Source organism: Centropristis striata, chromosome 18 (genome assembly GCF_030273125.1).
Source record: "Centropristis striata isolate RG_2023a ecotype Rhode Island chromosome 18, C.striata_1.0, whole genome shotgun sequence".
NCBI lineage: Eukaryota > Metazoa > Chordata > Actinopteri > Perciformes > Serranidae > Centropristis > Centropristis striata.
The window spans coordinates 33,198,008-33,218,212 of NC_081534.1; the positions used below are offsets into that span (position 1 = coordinate 33,198,008).

The 20,205-nt window shown below is 38.3% G+C and overlaps 1 protein-coding gene across 1 annotated transcript in view; it reads right to left on the reverse strand.

Annotated features, from left to right (window-relative positions):
• Nucleotides 1–20,205, reverse strand: part of LOC131990749 (titin homolog) — a 53,144-nt gene that overhangs the window by 17,719 nt on the left and 15,220 nt on the right. Inside the window, exons 7-15 of the mRNA XM_059355863.1 lie at nt 18,161–18,310; nt 16,843–16,901; nt 10,222–10,415; nt 8,448–8,503; nt 5,114–7,893; nt 5,011–5,015; nt 4,509–4,910; nt 3,548–3,822; nt 3,077–3,463 (exon numbers count right to left, since the gene is read on the reverse strand). Of these exons, the coding sequence (XP_059211846.1) occupies nt 3,077–3,463; nt 3,548–3,822; nt 4,509–4,910; nt 5,011–5,015; nt 5,114–7,893; nt 8,448–8,503; nt 10,222–10,415; nt 16,843–16,901; nt 18,161–18,310 (4,308 nt within the window). The remainder of the gene's footprint in view (nt 1–3,076; nt 3,464–3,547; nt 3,823–4,508; nt 4,911–5,010; nt 5,016–5,113; nt 7,894–8,447; nt 8,504–10,221; nt 10,416–16,842; nt 16,902–18,160; nt 18,311–20,205) is intronic.

Here is a 20,205-nt window from a genome sequence, read left to right on the forward strand (position 1 = left end):
GAGACAGAGAGAGAGAGCAAGAAAGACAGAAAGAGAGAGTGCGAGAGAGAGAGCGCGAGAGAGAGCGTGAGAGAGAGCGCGAGAGAGAGAGTGCGAGAGAGCGTGAGAGAGAGCGCAAGATAGAGCGCGAGAGAGAGCACAAGAGAGAGAGCACAAGAGACAGAGCGAGAGAGAGCGTGAGGGAGAGAGTGCAAGATAGAGCGCGAGAGAGAGAGTGCGAGATAGAGCGCGAGAGAGAGAGTGCGAGAGGGAGCGCAAGAGAGAGCACGAGATAGAGTGCGAGAGAGAGCGTGAGAGAGAGAGAGAGCGAGAGAGAGAGTGCGAGATAGAGTGTGAGAGAGAGTGCAAGAGAGAGACAGAGAGAGAGAGCAAGAAAGACAGAAAGAGAGAGAGTGCGAGAGAGAGTGCAAGAGAGAGCACGAGAGAGAGAGTGCGAGAGAGACAGAGAGAGCGTGAGAGAGAGAGCAAAAGAGAGAGAGTGAGAGAGCGAGAGAGAGCGAGAGAGAGCGTGAGAGAGAGAGTGCGAGATAGAGCGCGAGAGAGAGCACAAGAGAGAGAGCACAAGAGACAGAGCGAGAGAGAGCGTGAGGGAGAGAGTGCAAGATAGAGCGCGAGAGAGAGTGCGAGAGGGAGCGCAAGAGAGATCGCGAGATAGAGCGCGAGAGAGAGTGCGAGAGAGAGAGCAAGAAAGAGAGACAGAGAGAGTGAGAGAGAGTGAGAGAGAGTGAGAGAGAGCGAGAAAAAGGGAGCGAGAAACCTTGTTAAGTTTTACAAGTTTTTTCTTGTAAATTTATTTATTTTTTCTTGCAAATTTGCTTACATGCTGAGGTTTTGCAGGTGTATTGTTGACCATGTCGGCCTTCTTTCCTGATTAGCAGTGAACACAAAGTGCAGCTGAAGCTGATGGAAACATCTTTTTTTATTTTTATTAAAGGATTTGGTCACAATCCAAAGTAGTGGATGATTATGATGGAGCTGAAGGAAAAGTGATTCAATATTCATCTTGAGGGGAACAAGAATGATCATTATTTTCATTGTATTTTCTCCCGTCTGATAAATGTTGTGATGTTTTTTTTACAATTGTGCATATCTGAACTTGTGAACTCTACCTGCTTCAAAGGTGCACGGAGCATCAAAGAAGCTCTTCAGACACTAAAACACTTTAATGTTAAAGACCAACACGCTTCAAAGCCCACGAACTGAAAGTAGATCAATATGCTACAAGTGTTGCAAGTGTTTTAACGTCTTTAGCGATCTCAGTTCTTAAAAGGGAAAATTCTTCCCATGTGGTTGAGTTCAGAGGGAGTTTTCTATTCAAAGAGGAGCAGAAAGAGAGAGAGAGACTGAGAGCAGGCAGCCAAAAGGGCATCGAAATTAAACTGCTGCTCGCTGCTAATTGAAGGGATTTACACACTTGTTTGTGGAAGAGTGCTAATCAGAGCCGCATTCAGATGAGAATAACTGGCAGTGATTTAAAAAAAGGGAGAGTTTGTGAGTATTCTGGCTGTTAAAGATGATATTTCATCTGACTTTTGGACCGTAGGATGTTTCTGGAAATGAATCTTTGATGAAAACAGCCATTAAATCTTAAACAAACCCAAATAGTGATGTTGTAAAGCCTCTACAGTGTGTCAGTGATTCTCTCATGAAGAATAAATGCTCAGCAGTGTCTCTGTCTCCTGTTTACCACTCTGTTCACTCAGCATATATTCTCCCCGCCTCGTTAATTCAGCCGAGTCATTGTTTGTAGTGAAAACGAGCTGTATTGTACCTGCCAGAACTCAAAATTATTCTCTCACTTTCTCTTTTCATGCAAAACATCAGAACAAATCCATTCAGAGCACGGCCGGCTGCAGGTCTGACTCTCTGCTGCAGCTGCTCACTTTCCTTTCTTTTCTGTTTTTAACTGTCAAGTCATTATTTAAATTCACAGGAAGGTCAAAAACTACAAGAACTAACATTTTTAAATGGCTAAAGAATCTGTGCTCAGGTATGGGAAACTAATTATTTGCATTTTAAGCTAAATTGGTAGTTTAAGTATATTTATGTCAAGTCTGCTTTACACTCAGATGACCTATAGATCCATTTTCTGTTAGTGAACACTATAATGTTTTGTTGTAGGCGGAGTTTCAGTGGAGGTTAAATAATTCCCTCTACATTAAAGCCAATGCTGGCTTGCAAGTTTTTTTTTGGCTTGTTTTTAACAATAGAAAAAAATATATTTTCTGAATATGCACGCTCAATCGCTCTGATTTTTTTAAATATATATATACATTTTTAATTAAATAGGACGGTAAGTGTTACTGCCAGACTTATTTTAATTTTGAATTCTAAAAAAAGAATGTTGCCCTAATTTTAATTCAGCAATATGATTTTTATGATTTTTTTTTTTTTTTTTTTACATAGAATTCACTGTTATTTAAAATTCAAGGCCATTAAAAAATTGTACACAAAAAAAATCTATAATGTCCCATTATATTACTTTGCAGATTTCAACTTCTATTTTATGGTTAATATTTATGATAAAAGTAATTTACCTTTTTAATGGCATTGTCACTAAATGTAGAAAAAAACAACAAGAAAAATCACGTAAAAGAAATAAAAAATAAAAAAGTCCCATTATATAATTTGGAGGTAAATATTTGTAAAAAAAAAAAGTAAAAAAAAAAAGAAAAAGAAAAGAAAAAGACTAATATAATACAGTACATTTCTGGAAAATAAGATGAAAAAAAAACTGTTTAAAAAAAGGAAATATGTACAATGTCCTATTATATGAATATGCAGATCTCAACTTCCATTTTATTGTTAATATTTGTAATATAAGTAATTTCGTAATGGCATTTGCACTTAATGTAGTAAAAAACAAGAAAAAAACTGTAAAAAAATACTGTAAAAGTTTAGAATATAATTTTAAATGTATATATATATATATATACATATAAAATAATAAAGAACAATTCTGGAAAATGACTTTTACAGTGTACCAAACAACCAACAACCATACTTAAAAAACACTCCAACTCTCCCTTTAAGACTCAAAATTATAAAGTCTAGTTTTATGGTTAATACCACTCACCACGTCTAGGAAGGTGCTCTCCAGGGATCGGTACTCCGGGGACGTCTTGTTGAAGAGATCCTCGGAGAAGTCCATGTTGGTGACGCGCAGGCTGAAGAACACCACCAGCTCCCGGCCGTGGCTGGCCGTGGTCGTGGTGGGCGTGGTCAGGTACCTCAGCGGGGGCGGGGCCGTGGCGCCGACGGCGGTTCGATCCTCGCCAACGGGGAGGAAGGTGCTGCCCTCCTCCGGCAGAACCTCGTTGGTCTGATCCAGCCCCACCGCCAAGTCCCTCACCGACTCGTCGACCACGTCTTCCACAACCATTGGCGGGGCGGTTACGGCTTCTTTCGGCGCCGTTTCTTCCAAGTCTTCATCGATAATGATCACAGCTTGCTCCGGTTCTGCCTCCGGTTCTGCCTCCGGTTCTGCCTCTGGTTCTGGCTCCGGTTCTGCCTCCGGTTCTGGCTCCGGTTCTGCCTCTGGTTCTGCCTCCGGCTCTGAGGTTTCCTCCTCTGAAGACTCCGGAGCCGACGGGATTACAGATTCCTCCGCTAGCTCAAAGAGTCCGGAGTCGATAGTCGGGAAGGAGTCCGTTACCTTAATGTCTCTCTCTGGAGACAAATCACTTTGTTGCGTCTCCTCCGGCGAGTCTCCTGTGACTTCACCGTCCTCCCGCGAGACTTCTTTGACTTCATCGTCCTCCGCCGAGTCTCCTGTGACTACACCGTCCTCTGATGTGTCCTGGTTCTTGGGAGATGTCACCTCTTTGAAAAAAAAAGAGGCAGAATTAAGTCATGAGTTCGGAAAAGGATTTTCTACAAATTACCAAAAAAATTAGCCTGCATAATGCATTCAAACTCCTTCATGCAGGAGTTTCAATTTAAAAAAAAAACTTAATTCTTCTTTTCGAACCGAAAAAATAAACAACAACATAAACTACAACAGCGTAGGCTAGATGCATATACACATACTCACATATAAATGTCACAGTGCCATTTATTTCTTTTTTAAAAGGCACTTGCACTTAATGTAGAAAAAACAAGAAAAAGCCGTGGAAAATAATACTGTAAAATGTCTGTAAATGTAATTTTATGGTTAATATTTCTAATGAAACTAATTCATTTTTTAATGCTATTTGCATTTGCCAAAGCAAGAAAAACCCTCTAAAATAATACAGTGCATTTCTGGAAAATATTTTTTTTCTGTGAGATAATATCCTGGATGTTATTCCTAAGTAACAGGGGGGAAAAATCCTGAAAATGATCTCATGCATTTGTGCAGCAGAAATGAATTGTGCATCTCTAATTAACAACAAGGAAGATCAGAAGGACGTGCAGCAGCTAAAAATAGACGATTAATATGTCACAGGATCTTTAATTAACTGCTTAAATGTCAGTGCACAACTCTATTACCATAATTCACTGCCTTCAATCACACATTGTTTCCTCACCTGAGTTGGTTTCCAGCTGCAGATCGCTCTCTGATGCTTCTGTCGGTGTTTCTGCAGCGGTTTCGCTCTCAACTTGTGCGTCTACGCTGTCGACATCCTCCTCTATGTAGAAGTCGTCGATGACGGGATATTCGTGGTCGGGTTCTTCCGGAGTTTGGACGTCTACGGGTACGATGGGTAGGTTATCTTCCTCGTGATGGTCCAATGATGGTCTGACCGGCGGAAGGAACTCGTTATCTTCAATAACGTGAACGGTATCCTCTCCGAAATAAAGATCTTCCATGTTGTTGACTGGTTGGAGGATCTTAATTGACTCGGCTGGCGGCTCAGAAGCTTCTTCATCTGGTTCTGGTGCTAAAAACTCAACTATGTCCTCGTCCGGATTTGGTTCTGGAACTACAACTTCCTCTTCTGATTCTGGCTCTGAAACCTCGGGTATCTCTTCTGGCGGTGGTACAACATGAAATGTGTCTTCCTCTTGTTCTTCTTCAGAAATATCCACTGCCTCTACTTCGGCCTCTGGTGGAAGTTCTGGTTCTGAAATGTCGACGGGTTCTGGGACCGTTTCCTCCTCTGGTTGTGGTAGATCTGCCACTTCTTCCGACTCTTCCTCTGGTTCTGGTTCTGGAACTGCAACTTCCTCTTCTGATTCTGGCTCTGAAACCTCGGGTATCTCTTCTGCCTGTGGTACAACTTCCTCTTGTTCTTCTTCAGAAACTTCCACTGCCTCTACTTCGGCCTCTGGTGGAAGTTCTGGTTCCGAAATGTCGACGGGTTCTGGGACCGTTTCCTCCTCTGGTTCCTCCTCTGGTTGTGGTAGATCTGCCACTTCTTCTGACTCTTCCTCTAGTTTTGGTTCTGATTCGATCTCTACAACCACGTCTTCGCTTGGTTCTGAAACCGTTTCTGTCTCCTCCTCTAATTCTCTGGTTTCTGTCACTTCTGTTTCTGGTTCTGGTTCCAATACGTCAACAGCACCTTCACCTTCAGCTGGTTCTGGAGCTTCGGCAATGTCTTCTACTTCAGAAAGCTCCAGAACTTCCTCCTCTGCTTCTGCCTCTGCTAGTGGTTCTTCTTCATCGTCAACTGGTTCCGGCTCAAATACCTCTAACTCCAGTTCAGAAACTTTTTCCTCAGGAACTTCAGGTACCATTTCCACAACTACTTCTGGTTCAGTTTCCTCAGAAATTTTAGGTACTATTTCTTCAGAAACTTCTGGTTCTGTTTCTATGGAAACTTCTGGTACTGTTTCTTCAGAAACTTCTGGTACTGTTTCTACGGAAACTTCTGGTACTGTTTCTTCAGGAACTTCTGGTTCTGTTTCCTCAGGAACTTCTGGTTCTGTTTCTACGGAAACTTCTGATAATGTTTCTTCAGAAACTTCTGGTACTATTTCCTCAGGAACTACAGGTTCTGTTTCTATGGAAACTTCTGGTACTGTGTCTTCAGGAACTTCCGGTTCTGTTTCCTCTGCAACTTCAGGTTCCGTTTCCTCTGCTACTTCTGGTACTGTTTCCTCAGGAACTACAGATTCTGTTTCTTCAGAAACTTCTGGTTCTGTTTCCTCAGGTACTTCTGGTACTGCTTCTTCTGAAACTTCTGGTACTGCTTCTTCTGAAACTTCTGGTACTGTTTCCTCTGAAACTTCTGGTATTGCTTCCTCTGAAACTTCTGGTACTGTTTCCTCATAAACTTCTGGTATTGTTTCCTCAGGAACTTCTGGTTCTGTTTCCTCAGGAACTTCCGGTTCTGTTCCTTCGGAAACTTCAGGTTCTGTTTCTGGAACTACAGGTACCGTTTCCTCAGGAACTACAGGTACTGTTTCCTCTGGAACTACAGGTACTGTTTCCTCTGGGACTTCAGGTTCTGTTTCCTCTGGAACTTCTATTACTGTTTCCTCTGGAACTTCTGGTACAGTTTCTTCAGAAATTTCAGGTACTGTTTCCTCAAGAACTTCAGGTTCTGTTTCTAGAACTTCAGGTACTGTTTCTTCAGAAACTTCCGGTACCATTTCCTCAGGAACTCCAGCTACTGTTTCCTCTGGGACTTCAGGTACTGTTTCCTCTGAAATTTCCGGTTCTGTTTCCTCTGGAACTTCAGGTATTATTTCTTCTGGTCCTGCAGGTTCAACCTCGTCTTCTCCTTGTTCTAAAACCTCATCTACACCCCCGCCGAGTTCAGACTCTTCCTCTGCTTCCGGATCATGTTCTGGACCCGGATTTGACACCTCAAATATACCTTCTTCTGGTTCCTCGTTAGCATCTCCTGCTACTTCAACTATTTCTGGTTCCATTCCTTCTTCATTCAAAATCTCAACTGTGCTGTCGTCTGGTTCTGGTTCAGATTCTTCTGGCTCGGAAACCTCCTCAAGGTTCATCTCTTCCAGTTCTTCTGGTTCTGAAGCTGCTTCCTCTTCTCGAGTTTCGACTACCAACTCTTCTTCTGGCTCGGAAACTTTGGCTTCTTCTTCTTCCAGTTCTTCTTCTTCGGCTACTTCTTCTTCCGGCTCTAAACCTTCAACTTCTTCTTCTTCAGTTACTTCTTCCTCTGGTTCTAAAACTCCAACAACTTCCATTTCAGGTTCGGACAACTCTACGTTCTCTTCTTCTGGTTCAGAAACTTCTGAGCCAGTCTCTAGCAGTTCTTCATCAGGTTCTTCACCAGGTTCTCCTTCTGGTTCTTGCAATTCAACTTCAGTTTCCACCTCTGAAACCTCATCCTCGTCATAAGGCCGAGGAACATCCACTTCAGTTTCCTCTTCCTCCTCGTCCGGCAGAGTGTTAACTTCTTCTTCGTCCTCCAGAAGTTTTACGATCGGCTCGGTGGGCGGCTGGCCCGTGACGCCTGAAAGCGTCGTGGCCGGGAGGAGTTTGGCGTCTCCAGCAGGAGCTGCTGCCGTCGTCGTCATGGTAACCACGTCCAAACCGGGACTCTCGCTGTCGTCGTCGACAGGAGTCAGGTCTTCCTCTGATATCAGGTTGGGAGACATCAGGCTGATATATGGAGCCTCCGTCTCCAGCTCCAGAATCACAGGAGGGGTCGGCATGTAGTCCCTCACCAGCTCGCCCGTTTCCTCATGATGGATGGTTTCAATCTCGTGTGTAATGATCGGCAATTCTTCTTCCTCCTCTTCTTCTTCTTCTGTGTCTGAAGGCTCGGGCTCACTCACATAAATTTCCTCTGACTCTTCGGAAATATCCTCGGAGGCCGTCTCCGTCATCTCTTCAGTCACCGCCGTGCTCCCCGGGACCGCCGTGGGATCCAACAGGGTCACCAGGGCGTTCTCCTTCTCCAGCGGGGTGAGGGGAACCGCCAGCCGGGGTTTATCCGCCTCCGGCTCGTCGGTGGAAACCTCAAACTCGTTGTGTGAGTCGGGCTCACTGGGCTGCAAAGAGATGGATGCATGACGTGATTAATGCAGTGGGAAGAGTTTAATGGGGGTCATTTGTCAGTGACATTAAACATTATCATCATTTCTTGAGAGGAGTCATTTTTTTTACTTAGAAAAAAAAACAAAAAACACAAAAAAAATACCAAAAACACAAAAAATACAAAAAACACACATAAAACAAGAAAACCAAACCAAAAACCACATACAAACACACTCAAAACACACCAAAAACATGATAAAAATACAAAAAAACACAAAGAAATTACAAAAAACAAAACAAAAAAAACACTAAACAAAAGATTGCATTACAAATACTAAATGCACAAAGCTAAATCAGAAAAATCTCTGCAATAAAAGTAAAATCATGTTGAGGTGTTTTTTTTTACCTTAGCTAAAAAAGGGTTAATGCATTAAATAGGACATGGAAACTTTGTTTTTACGTTGTGACGTCATGAAGAAGTCATGCTCCAGAGGGTTAATTATTGTGTTATACAACCACAACAACTACTACTGCATGTCTTAATATTTCTAGTTTCTGCAGCTCTTACCTCATCCACCACTTCCACTGTAGCCGTTTCTGTCAGAGCTGGTCGGAGGGTTTTTTCTGTCAGAAAGAAAGTAGCACAACAGATTTTAACACTTGAGATAAACAAGTTTCAGGCAGTTCTAATATGCATCAAACCCATTTCATTTACTGCAAAGTTAAAGAATAAAACTACACGATAAAAAATTAGAACAACATCTGTTCATCTTCTGAACCCCACAATACGTTTTTGCATTTCAGAAGGCATATTTTCTTGAACAAATTGGCAAAATTACACAATTTAATTACAGCCAGAAACTGTAAGAACAGAATCTTTTTTGGGATTTTCAAATGTGCAATGATCCTCAAACAAAAAACACTTCTGTCAGGAAAGATAACCAAACCTAAGCTTTAAATATTCATTTCTTTATTTAATGATTTAATCAAAAATACCTGTTTTCTTGTTTAAAATTTCAGCAACAACAACAAACCAGATCCTGTTAAAAACATTAAATTCTTTACTCCTCAGTGCAATGTGAAGCCATAAATACCAACAGTCACGTAATAAAAATATCTGAAACTGACAATTATTCCAACATTGTAAACACTTGTGTGCACCGGTGAAGAATTGTCGATTTCATTTTAGCCAATTAGAAAACTGAACTTGCAGTTTTTCTTTTTTTAATTAGGGCCACGGGGCAATCGCACTTAGCACTATTGTTATACTGTGGATTTTTTCTTCTTCCTCTTCCGGACACAAACCGCTACTTGCAGCACATATTATATATCAAAATGTGCGGTTTGATCGGGATCGGTGTGCTATTACTTTTCTCTATGGAATATGACGTAAATCGCGAAAAACTGCCCAAAATTTTGCATTGAAATGAATGGGACGGCCGAAAAAAAAATGAGCGAAAAAGAACAATAATCGGGGATTTTTAAACGTCTACTCCTCCGGCATAATTTCACCTAGAGACTCCATTTAAACTTTAAACAGTAGACACAAGTCTTGTGTATCGGTGTATTAATCCACGTTTCGATAGGTCATATAGTTTTTTATTAATCCCTGTTCAATGACCATGATCATTTTTGGAGAAATTCTGAGATTATAATGGGTGTGTATTGCACGGAATGTTCGTGTCACAGTGTGTGACATCATCGCCAGAGTGTAGAGGGAGAGAAAAAACTGTCAAAAAATAAATTTGAAAACTGCGCTCCAGGCCGCAAATTCCACTCTACAGAAATAATTTATACATAGAAACGTAGGAAAATTAGTCTTCTCCCTCACAATCCTCTGGTAAAGCTGTCAGAGTTATAGTTTGGGCGTACGACGTACAGATGTGCCACCAACACCACCAACAGCCTCATTGGCTCCCATATTAAAAATGCAGGAAGATTTCTGAAAAAGGGAGATGTAACAGTTTTTTTAGATCGCTCTAACAAAGCTATTTTTTTATTTTTCTTAAAAAAACATATGTAGACGTTCAGGAAGAACTCAGGACGCTCAAAGTGAAGTCGGATCAATGATAGGTATTATGGTTTTGCCAAAAATGCTTTCTGTTCGAGGCAACAAATTCCAGTCTGTCCACCTCTGCTGTCACTGTGCCGGATTATTGACAATTGTTATTCTGCAGACATGCAAGACATTTTTTAGTTCTCCTTTCTTCTAGTCAGGATTGTGTGGTTCATATAGAGGTGAAAGGCCTTTTACTTTATATATTGCAGCAAAAAAAAGCCCTGAAACTGCTTGGTGTTTTGGTGTTTTGGGTTCAGAGGGTTAAGAGATGTTCGTTCTGTACCTGGTTCAAAGTTGAGAGAGTCTAGGTCGATGGGCAGCGACGCCTCCTCTCGTAACGCCTTGGTCACCATCTCTCGGAGGCCGGAGTTGACCGAAACCTCCGGGCTGCCGGTCGGCGCCTCCGAATTCTCTGAGTTGCCTTTATGTAAATTATTCTCAAAGACGAGGGAGTAGTGCACCGAGATTCCTCCGGGCCTGAAAAGGACAAAATATATCTGTAATGTGCAGTTTATGGCTCTGATTCTCATACACTGTAAACAAAAAAAAAATTTGTTTTTACGGTAAAATACCAGCAGCTGTGGTTGACAGAACTTTACCATAATAAATACGGTGCAACTTTTTTTAATATTACGGTAAAAAGATTACCAACCACTGTTGGTTTCACGTTTAAGAATGCCATTTTATTCAATTTTTTTAAAGAATAAATAAAAAGTTTTTCCATCAAAAGAAACGCTGTTCTGCCATAAAATTTAGTTTTTTTCTGTCACTTTGTGTCTTTTTTGGTAATTTTGTGTCTTAATAAATAATTTAGTGTCTTTTTTTGGTAATTATTTGTCTTTTTTTTGTAATTTTATGTCTTTTTGGGTCATTTTGTGTCTTTTTTTGTAATTTTGTCTTTTTTTGGTCATTTTGTGTCTTTTTTTTGTAATTTTGTGTCTTTTTTGGGTCATTTTGTGTCTTAATAAATAATTTAGTGTGTTTTTTGGTAATTGTGTGTCTTTTTCGTAATTGTGTGTCTTTTTTTGGTAATTGTGTGTCTTTTTTGGTAATTTTGTGTCTTTTTTTAAGTAATTTTGTGTCTTTTTGGGTCATTTTGTTTCCTTGTTTTAGTAATTTTGTGTCTTTTTTGGTCATTTTGTGTCTTTCTTTAGTCATTTTGTGTCTTTTTTTGGTCATTTTGATACTGTCTCCAGCGGCCCTCAGGTAATTTGAGTTTGAGACCCCTGAATTACAGTGTTTCATTGTTACTAAAACTGAATTAACGCATTTATCATTTTACGGTCATGCTTTAGCAGTTTTTCACCCTAAAATCTACAGACTTTTCTTACAGTGCATGAACCCTTTTGCAGACACAGGCTTGTGTTAGGCCTACTGTTACTTTGTCCGTGTCCAGAAAATGTTAATACTAACTTTGGATTAAAGGGAGTCACAGCTTGAGCTGCAGAGAGAAGACCTCAGTTTAACTCACAGCAGGTCACCAACAACAGTAATCACAAGCCGTGTGGCGCTGCAGCATCAGAATGCCAGGCATGAATATCCTCAGCTCCAGCTCTCTCTATATATTTATCTTTTATAATAAAAGAGCCTGCATCAAAGCTTCATCAATATTCTGCACAGCCATCGTCATCAAGAGGGAAAAATAAGCTGATTTGCTGAGATGCGAGTCTGATGAGAATTTGCTGCTTTTGTGATGACTGCCAAACAAAAGCACTTCTTCATTAGGCTGCAGCGCCGCTCTGCTTCTAAAAAAACATCATTCTGTTCCAGACCAGACACTCTTTGTCTGGAGAGACCTGATTGTGTCTGGAAACTCACACCTTGTGTCCGCTCCACAGCCCAGAGTGGTTTTTGGTCATTCTCTGTCTTTTTTATTGGTCCTTTTGTTACTTTTTGTCAGTAATCTGTTTTTTTTCTGTCATTTTGTGTCTTTTAAAAAAATGTAGTGTCTTTTTTTGTAATTCTGTGTATTTTTTGGTCATTTTGTGTCATTTTTTGGTCATTTTGTGTCTTTTTTGGTCATTTTGTGTCTTTTTATGGTAATTTTGTGTCTTTTAAAAAAATTGAGTGTATTTTTTGGTAATTCTGTGTATTTTTTGGTCATTTTGTATATTTTTTGGTCATTTTGTGTTTTTTTTTGTAATTTTGTGTCTTTTTTTGGTAAGTCTGTGTATTTTTTGGTCATTTTGTGTCTTTTTTTGTAATTTTCTGTCTTTTTTTGGTCATTTTGTGTATTTTTTGGTCATTTTGTGTCTTTTAAAAAATGTCTTTTTTTTTGGTAATTCCGTCTATTTTTTGGTCATTTTGTGTCTTTTTTTTAAAAGTGATTTTCTGTCTTTTTTGGTAATTCTGTGTATTTTGGGGTCATTTTGTGTCTTTTTGGTCATTTTGTGTCTTTTTTTTTTAGTAATTTTGTGTCTTTTTTTGGTAATTCTGTGTATTTTTTGGTCATTTTGTGTCTTTTTTGGTCATTTTGTGTCTTTTTTTAGTAATTTTCTGTCTTTTTTTGGTCATTTTGATACTGCTACTGATACTTGATTTACAGTGTGTTGTGTCTTTGCGTCTGCTGCCCTAATTCCTGCTGATCCTTTTCAGGCTTTCTTTGCGGGATATTTCCTAACATTTTAGTCGTTTGTTGTGCTGCTGCCCTTTGTAAGTAAAAGATATAAAGATATATAAATATAAACCCACTTCCTGCTGGTGAACAGCTTCACCTGTTGCCAGATCATGTCGTCAGCCGGCATCTATTCCGAGCCGCTCGGCTTTGTTCCTGTTTAGCTGTGAAGCAGGCGGGTGGAGGCACGTGGGTGCAGCCCACACATTAAAGGCTTTTTAACTTTTCAAGCAGAGAAATGTGCCTTGAACTGTTCTTCTGCAGAGATCAACCTTCCTCAATACAAACGTCTTTTCATGTGCAACACGTCGGATCCAAACGTCTCTGTTCATTTATCTGACGAGCAGAGCTGCACGCTTTACTCTTCCTCTTTGGTTTGTGTATCTAACACGAAATTAGCCTCCGATCCCGACATTTCAATAGTCAGAAAACAATAATCAGCTGCAGTAATCATTATTTTTGCATGGGGAATCAAAAGTGTCATGTTAAAAGAGAAGCTTCTAGTGACAAACCTGAAGAAAATGATCACCTGACTGCAGTTCCCTTCAGCATTTCTGCATGTTTTAGCTCATTATTTTGTTTTTTAGGCCTGAATTGTACTTTAAGTGCAATATTCAGTCTTCTTTTAGCTTTGATTTGGTCTCCAACAGCCTCTACTCTACTCTAAATCACACTGTTGAGTCTATTCACAATGACTCAAATAAAGACTTGTAGAATGGTAGAGCTTTTTTTAGAGACTTTTAGCTGAGATTTATTTTTGTTCTGGTTCAGTAGTTAGGGGCGAGCTTGTGAAAATACGGAGCATTTAGCAGCTAAAGAGACGTATATTTATTTATTATTTACATATAATATGTCGAGGCTGGTGGAGACTAAACCGTAGCTTAAAGAAGACTGAAAATGTAATTTAAAATACAATGCATTATTAGCTATATCCACCATGCTTTTATTGTTACACTGAATGTCTTGGAGCTCCATGCATGTGCAGCTGTGTTGTGGTGACACACCGCCATCTGAATATCCAGAAAGTTCTAGTTATTTCAAGAGATGGATATTTCACTGTTTGGTGGAGACCAAACGGGAGCTAAAACAAGACTGAGTGTTGGACTTAAAGTACAATGAAATAAAACAAAATAATGAGCCAGAATTTGACTTCTCCTCATTTTAGCAAGTGTAGCATGAAGGCTAGCTAACTAGCAGGCAGCATAGTAGTTGCTGAATTTTACTCATTTAGTGACGAGTTAGTTCTGTAGCTAGCTAGCTTGCTAACTCCACCATGGTTTTCGTGCTAAACTAGATGACGTGGAGCTCCATGCATTTACTATTGTGTTTTAGTGACACACATCCATTTAAATTACTAGAAAGGTCTAGTAGTTTCCCTACAAGAGACAGATATTTCTCTGTAGAGGCTGGTGGAGACCAAACTGAAGCTAAAAGGAGAGTGAATATTGGACTTAAAGTAGAATTCAGGCCTTAAAACCAAAAAATTTTGCTAAAACATGCAGAAATGCTGAAGGGAACTGCAGAGTCAGGTGATCATTTTCTGCAGGTTTGTCACTAGAAGTCATTTGACTCACTGTGCAAAAATAGTGATTATTGCAGCTAATTGTTGTTTATATACCACTGAAATATCAGGAAAGTTTCCCTACAGGTATTTAAACGCAGCACGACTAGTCTGAGGAGATTAATTTCAGATTCGATACAAAAACAAAAGTACATTTCAGGCCTTAAAACCTAAATAATGAGCTAAAACATGCAGAAATGCTGAAGGGAACTGCAAAGTCAGACTTTCATTTCCTGCAGGTTTGTCGATGCAACTTCTCCTTTTACATGAAACATAATTGTTTGATTCACTGTGCAAAAATAGTGATTATTGCAGCTAGTTGTTGTGTCTTGACTTTGGCACAAACTCCTAACTTTGGCACTGCAGTAAAAGAAAATATTGGACTAAAAACAGAACTAAAAAGTGCAGAAACAACAATTGTTTTGGCTAAAAGCACAATGTTTCCTGGATCCCAACGTGTTGTCATTACAGACATATTCTTTCTTCTTCTTTAATTGAAATGAAGAGAATAAATAATGAGAGAAGAGCTTTGTTGGAGTGTTTGGATGCTGGCAGAGTAAAGCTGGAGGAGTGGTTGGTGTGAATCCTTCATCAGATTAGAGGACGAGCTCCCGCTGAGACGCCGCCCACGCGTTATTGGCCGTGACAGCGCCAGACACCGCGGGGGGGCGGGGCTAATTAACGAGGAGAGCAGCTCCACAATCACTGGATCCACAAGTCTTCCTGTTGCAGCTCACCTGGCTGCTCTGATAACAGAGAAACCACACGGCTGGCGGGAACCTTTAGAATCTACCACTCAGCACTTATTGGTCCTTTTATTGGCTCTGTGTTGAACTGTTGGGACAGTTTCTGACACACACACACACACACACACAACAAACAGGAGGGAGGAGGTGGTTGGTTCCAGAGTTTTTTTTTTGTTTCTTTCAGATTCTTTAGAGAAATTATTTTTTTTTTTGTCCCATTATTTTTTTGTTTTTCTGTGAATTTGTGGGTATTTTTCTCATGAATTTGATTATGATTTTTTTTTTTACTTTTAAATTTGTGATTTTTTTTTTCAATTAAATTTGTGAGTTTTTTTGTTAATTTGTGGCTTTTTTTCTAAATTTTTTTTTTTTTTTTTACTTGTAAATTTGTGATTTGTGAGTTTTTTTCTTGTTAATTTTTAGGATTTTTTCTCATAAATGTATGAGTTTTTTTCCGTTAATTTTTTTGTTTTTCTGTGAATTTGTGGGGGTTTTTTCTCATGAATTAGATTTTTTTTCTTAGAAATTTGTGAGGTTTTTTTCTCATGAATTAGATTTTTTTTCTTAGAAATTTGTGAGGTTTTTTTCTCATGAATTTGTTTTTTTTCCTTCTTGTTTATATTGTTAAGAGTTTTTTTCTCATGAATTTGTGACTTTTGTGTGATTTTTTTTTTTTTTTTTCATCATAAATTAGTTTTTTTTTCTTATAAATTTGAGTTTTCTTCCTTTTTGGAAGTCAATTTTTCCACAAAAACACATTTAAAAGTTCATGCAACTACATTAAAGTAACATTTCTTATGATCTAATAATATAGAAGACATTTTAAGACTTTTAAAGACCTAAAATCATTTATTTTCATGTTTATTTTCTCTATCTTGTGACTTTCTTTGGCTGGATCCAAATAAAAGCTCTCTCACACACACACACACACACACACACACACACACACTGAGGAGGGAGGACTCACCCGTCAGAATCCTGCGTCTCACTTTGCATCAGAGAGAAGAAAAGAAAAAGAGTCAGAGCTGGAAATGAAACGAGGAAGAAGAACAACAGGAGGAAGAATCACAGCAGTCGATGTCACAGAACATCAGTTTAACTGGTTGGAATATAAAATAATAATATATTTCTCTACAGAGAGAAACATCTGCTACTAAACTACAAACTTCTAAAGTTTGACTTCTTTCTAATTAAACAGGTAAATACATTTTAATCAGCTTCATCAGGAGTCAGAGGATCTGATGTTTGAGTCTTTAGTTGCATTAAAACCAAGAGATAAAAGTTAAAATCATTTACAGTCAGTGTTTGATGACATGCCAACATGTGTTTGTTTGTTTCTTTTTCATAAGAAATAACAGTGGCATTATTTTAACTAACTGGCAATTAACCATCTGAACCCCAACAAGCAGTTTCAGGGCAGTTTTTTTTGCTCTTTTTACGTGTATTTAACTGTGTCTTTGTGATTCTCTGCAATATATAAAATCTACATAATCTCCAACAGTCATGTGCAGAATAACACAGTTAGAATGACAGAAATAAGGGAAAAAAATAAAATTTAAGTGAATAAAATAGAATATATATACAATGAAAACACTTTTTTTCAAAGTACCCACAAGTGTCACAAATTTAGTAAAATAAAAAGACAAAATTAACAAAAAAGGCACAACATTTTTTTTAAATATAAGAATATCAAAAAATACCAAAAAACAACACAAAATGACCAAAAGAAAGACAAAAAATATTTTTTTTAAATCAGAAAATATCCAAAAATATGGTAAAATTTTAAAAAGACACAAAATGAAAAAATATATATAATATGACCCAAAAAAGCCTAAAATAAAAAATAAAGTAAATTTTCCACAATAACACATTCAAAAGTTTATGCAACCACAAAACAGTAACATTTCTTCTGATGAAGTAAAGACAGAATCTCTGTCAGAATGTAAAGTAAAGAGTTTCTAGGCAGTAAAGCAGCAGGTGTACCTGATCCCCAGCACCTGGATGGCTTTAAACCCTGGAAGTTTGTCAAACGCGTGCTGCATCTGTCACAAGAGAACACAGAGCATCAGTCACACTCTCTCATTGACCCCTACGGTTAACCATGTTAACAGGAAGTGGAGCCATGAATGAACCTGGCTGATGTCTATCTGTGGCGTTAAGACTGATGATGTAACCGTCTTTGTGGCGTCCTGCTGCTGCTGCTGGTGGCGGTGGCGTGTTTCATCCTGACGGTTTATTTTAGACTCTTTTAATAACTGAATTACTTCGTTAACATGATTCTGGAGCTTCGTTAGAAAGGGAAACACTGCAGAAAGAGTGGATTGTGGGTAATCTGGGCCCTTTCTCTGGCCCTGACCTTTGACCCCTGCTGTAAGCTTCTTTACTCTCTGCTGAGTGACAGCCAGGAGCAGCAGCAGAGACAGGAAGTCATAGAAACGTTACACCAAAGAGGAAGAAATACTGAGTTAGATATCAGTTTATCTTCTATGTATAAAGTGTGTTTCTCTCTGTGTGTCTCCTCTCGTTTGGTTTCTTCATTCTGAGCTTCATGTAAATAAATGTCCTTCATTTGTTGGAAACAATCTGTGAGGGAATGAGATGACACTTTTCATCAGTTTGTTTCATTGCAAATTTGTAAGTTTTTTTCTTGTTAATTTTTTTGATTCTTATCGTTAATTCGTGAAATTTTTCTCATAATTTTGTGAGTTTTTTTTCTAAAAAATGAGTGAGGTTTTTTTCTTGGAAATCTTTTGTTTATTTTCTCTTAAATTTGTGTTTTTTCTTGTGAATTTGTAAGTTTTTTGTTTAAAATTTGTGATTTTTCCCTCACAATTTGTGATTTTTTTCTCATGAATTTGTTTTGTTTTTTTTCTCGCTAATTTTTTGTTTTATTTCTTGTAAATTTGTGATATTTTTCTCATTTTTTTTTCTTGTGAAGTTTTTAATTTTTTACTTAAAAATTCACTAGAAGAAAACTCAAAAATTTACGAGTTATTTTTCTTGTGAATTTGTTTTTTTTTTTATGTAAATTTGTTTGTTTTTTCTCGTAAAAACTTATGAGCTTTTTTAATGTAATTTTTTTAGGGATTTTTTGTGTTAATTTTTGTTTTGTTTTTTACGTAAATTTGTGATTTTTCCTCGGGATTTGTGAGTTCGTTTGAGCGTTCACAGCAGCAGAAACCAGACAGACTCCCAGACAAAACAACAGAGTTCTTTTAAAGTGGTGAACGTCCCTGAAGCATCAATATCAAAATATAGACGAGAACATAAAGAATCTAATATAGAAGAGCCGGAGTCCCACCTGGTCCTGCAGGTGGTGGGCCAGGTCGATGTACTGAGGAGAGTCTGGATCGTCCAGCAGCTCTCTGTAACCAGGATCCACCAGGTCGATGCTGAACTCTACGATCTGCTCCACAGGACTCTCAGGGACCTGGTTCGGGAGCTCCGAGTCCTTCAGGGAACAAACACGAGTCAGAAAAGAGAAACCAGACCAAACGACATCTTCTGAAGGGTCTGGAGGCAGTTTGAAGGAAGATTTGGAAAGAAAAACTAGACACAGTTGAGTTAATTTACAGGTTAATTTAAGATTTAACAAAAGAAATTTAGAAGTGACACAACAGCAGCAGCAGAAGTCTGCTGGGGGAAAATCTTCTTTTTTATCGGACTGTATCGCTCTTTATACCGTCAGCAACAGCTGGGCTGAAAACGTTTCACTAGTTTGGTTTCCATCAAGGAGTTTCTGTTTTTAATTTTAATTTAGTAAATTTGTACGTTTTTTTCTTGTTGATTTCTTTGGAGTTTTTTCTTTGAAACTTGGGTTTCTTCTCAAAAAAATGTTTTTGAAAAATTTTTTGGGGTGAATTTGTGATTTTTTGTGTGAATTCTTGTGTTTTTTCTCATAAAATAGTTTTTTTTTGTAAATTTGTGTTTTTTTTCTCATTAATTACTTTTCCCTTGTGAATTTGTACAATTTTCCTTTTTAGAAGTTTATATCTCCACAAAAACACATTCAAAAGTTCATGCAACGATATAAAAGTAACATTTCTTATAATCTATAAGAATAATGTTTTATTATATAAATCATATTGAAGAAACTTTAAGACTTTTTAAGGCCTAAAATCTGACTTTTTTTTAATTTAAGGCTTTATCTTTATGTCTATTTTCTCCATCTTGTGACTTTCTGTGGCTGAAAATCAACTGAGAAGCTCTGACGTGATGAAGGAAAGACAGAAACTCTGACAGAATGTAAAGTAAAGACGTTGACAGCAGTAAATGTTTAAATGTTCTCTCTACTCTTTATGTCGGGACACTAAAGAGTCCTTGAACGTGTCCTGGCTGCTTCTCACAGTGAAGAACTGATATAAATGTCAGTCAGGTTGTGAATTATAACTTCTGAGCTTCACATTCAACTCTCAGGATCCAGTTAGAACTGTTAGAAATGACTGACAGCGATTATTCAGGTTGTTTCAGAGAAAAGTCGGCTGGTTTCAGTCCTGAAACCTGCAGAGGAACGTCTTTACTTTTATCTACTAGACCTCAGATGAACTGAGAGTCTTTAACAGAGAGGAGGAGGAGACTAAAGGAGGAGGAGCTCTAAAGGAGGAGAACTCCTGCTGCTGGATTCAGACCCCGTCCTGAGAGGAGAAGGTCTCCTCATCACTCTTTACTCTTTAGTTTTACTTTCTGCACTTTTTAAAGGTTTCTGCATGAGTTTGTTGTTTTCCAGAGTAACTGTAAACTCACTTCAGGTCAGAAATCCATCAGCATAAATAAAATAACTCTTATTATTTTAATGGTTTATTAGCAAAATAAAAGTCAGAGGAAAGAAAGCAGAAACTTTAAATCTGTTCAAAATTCAGCCAAAAGAAAAAGTTTGTCTTCGTTATTTTGTGATTTTTCTCTCTCATTATTTTGTGAATTATTTTCTTGTAAATTTGTGAGTTTTTTCTTATACATTTGTTAGGAAGGAAAACAGAAACATGTGAGAATATTTTAATGAAATCTGTTCAAAATTCAGCCACAAGAAACAAGTTTCTGTTGTGGAATGTTTTAAAATGATGAGTTTTTCTCTCATACATTAGTGAATTTTTCTTGTGAATTTTTTAGTTGTTTTTGAGTTGTTGTTTTTTATTATTTTGAAGTTTTAATAGTTTAGTAGCAAAAATAAAAGTTAGAGGAAGGAAAGCAGAAACTTGTGAGAAGATTTTAATTAAATCTGTTCAAAATTCAGCCAAAAGAAACAAGTTTCTGTTGAATACCCAGAATGTAAATATGAGAGCTCACTGTACCTCCACAACCACCTCCACCTCCTCCACCTCCTCCTCCTCCTTGATCTCCTCAACGTCC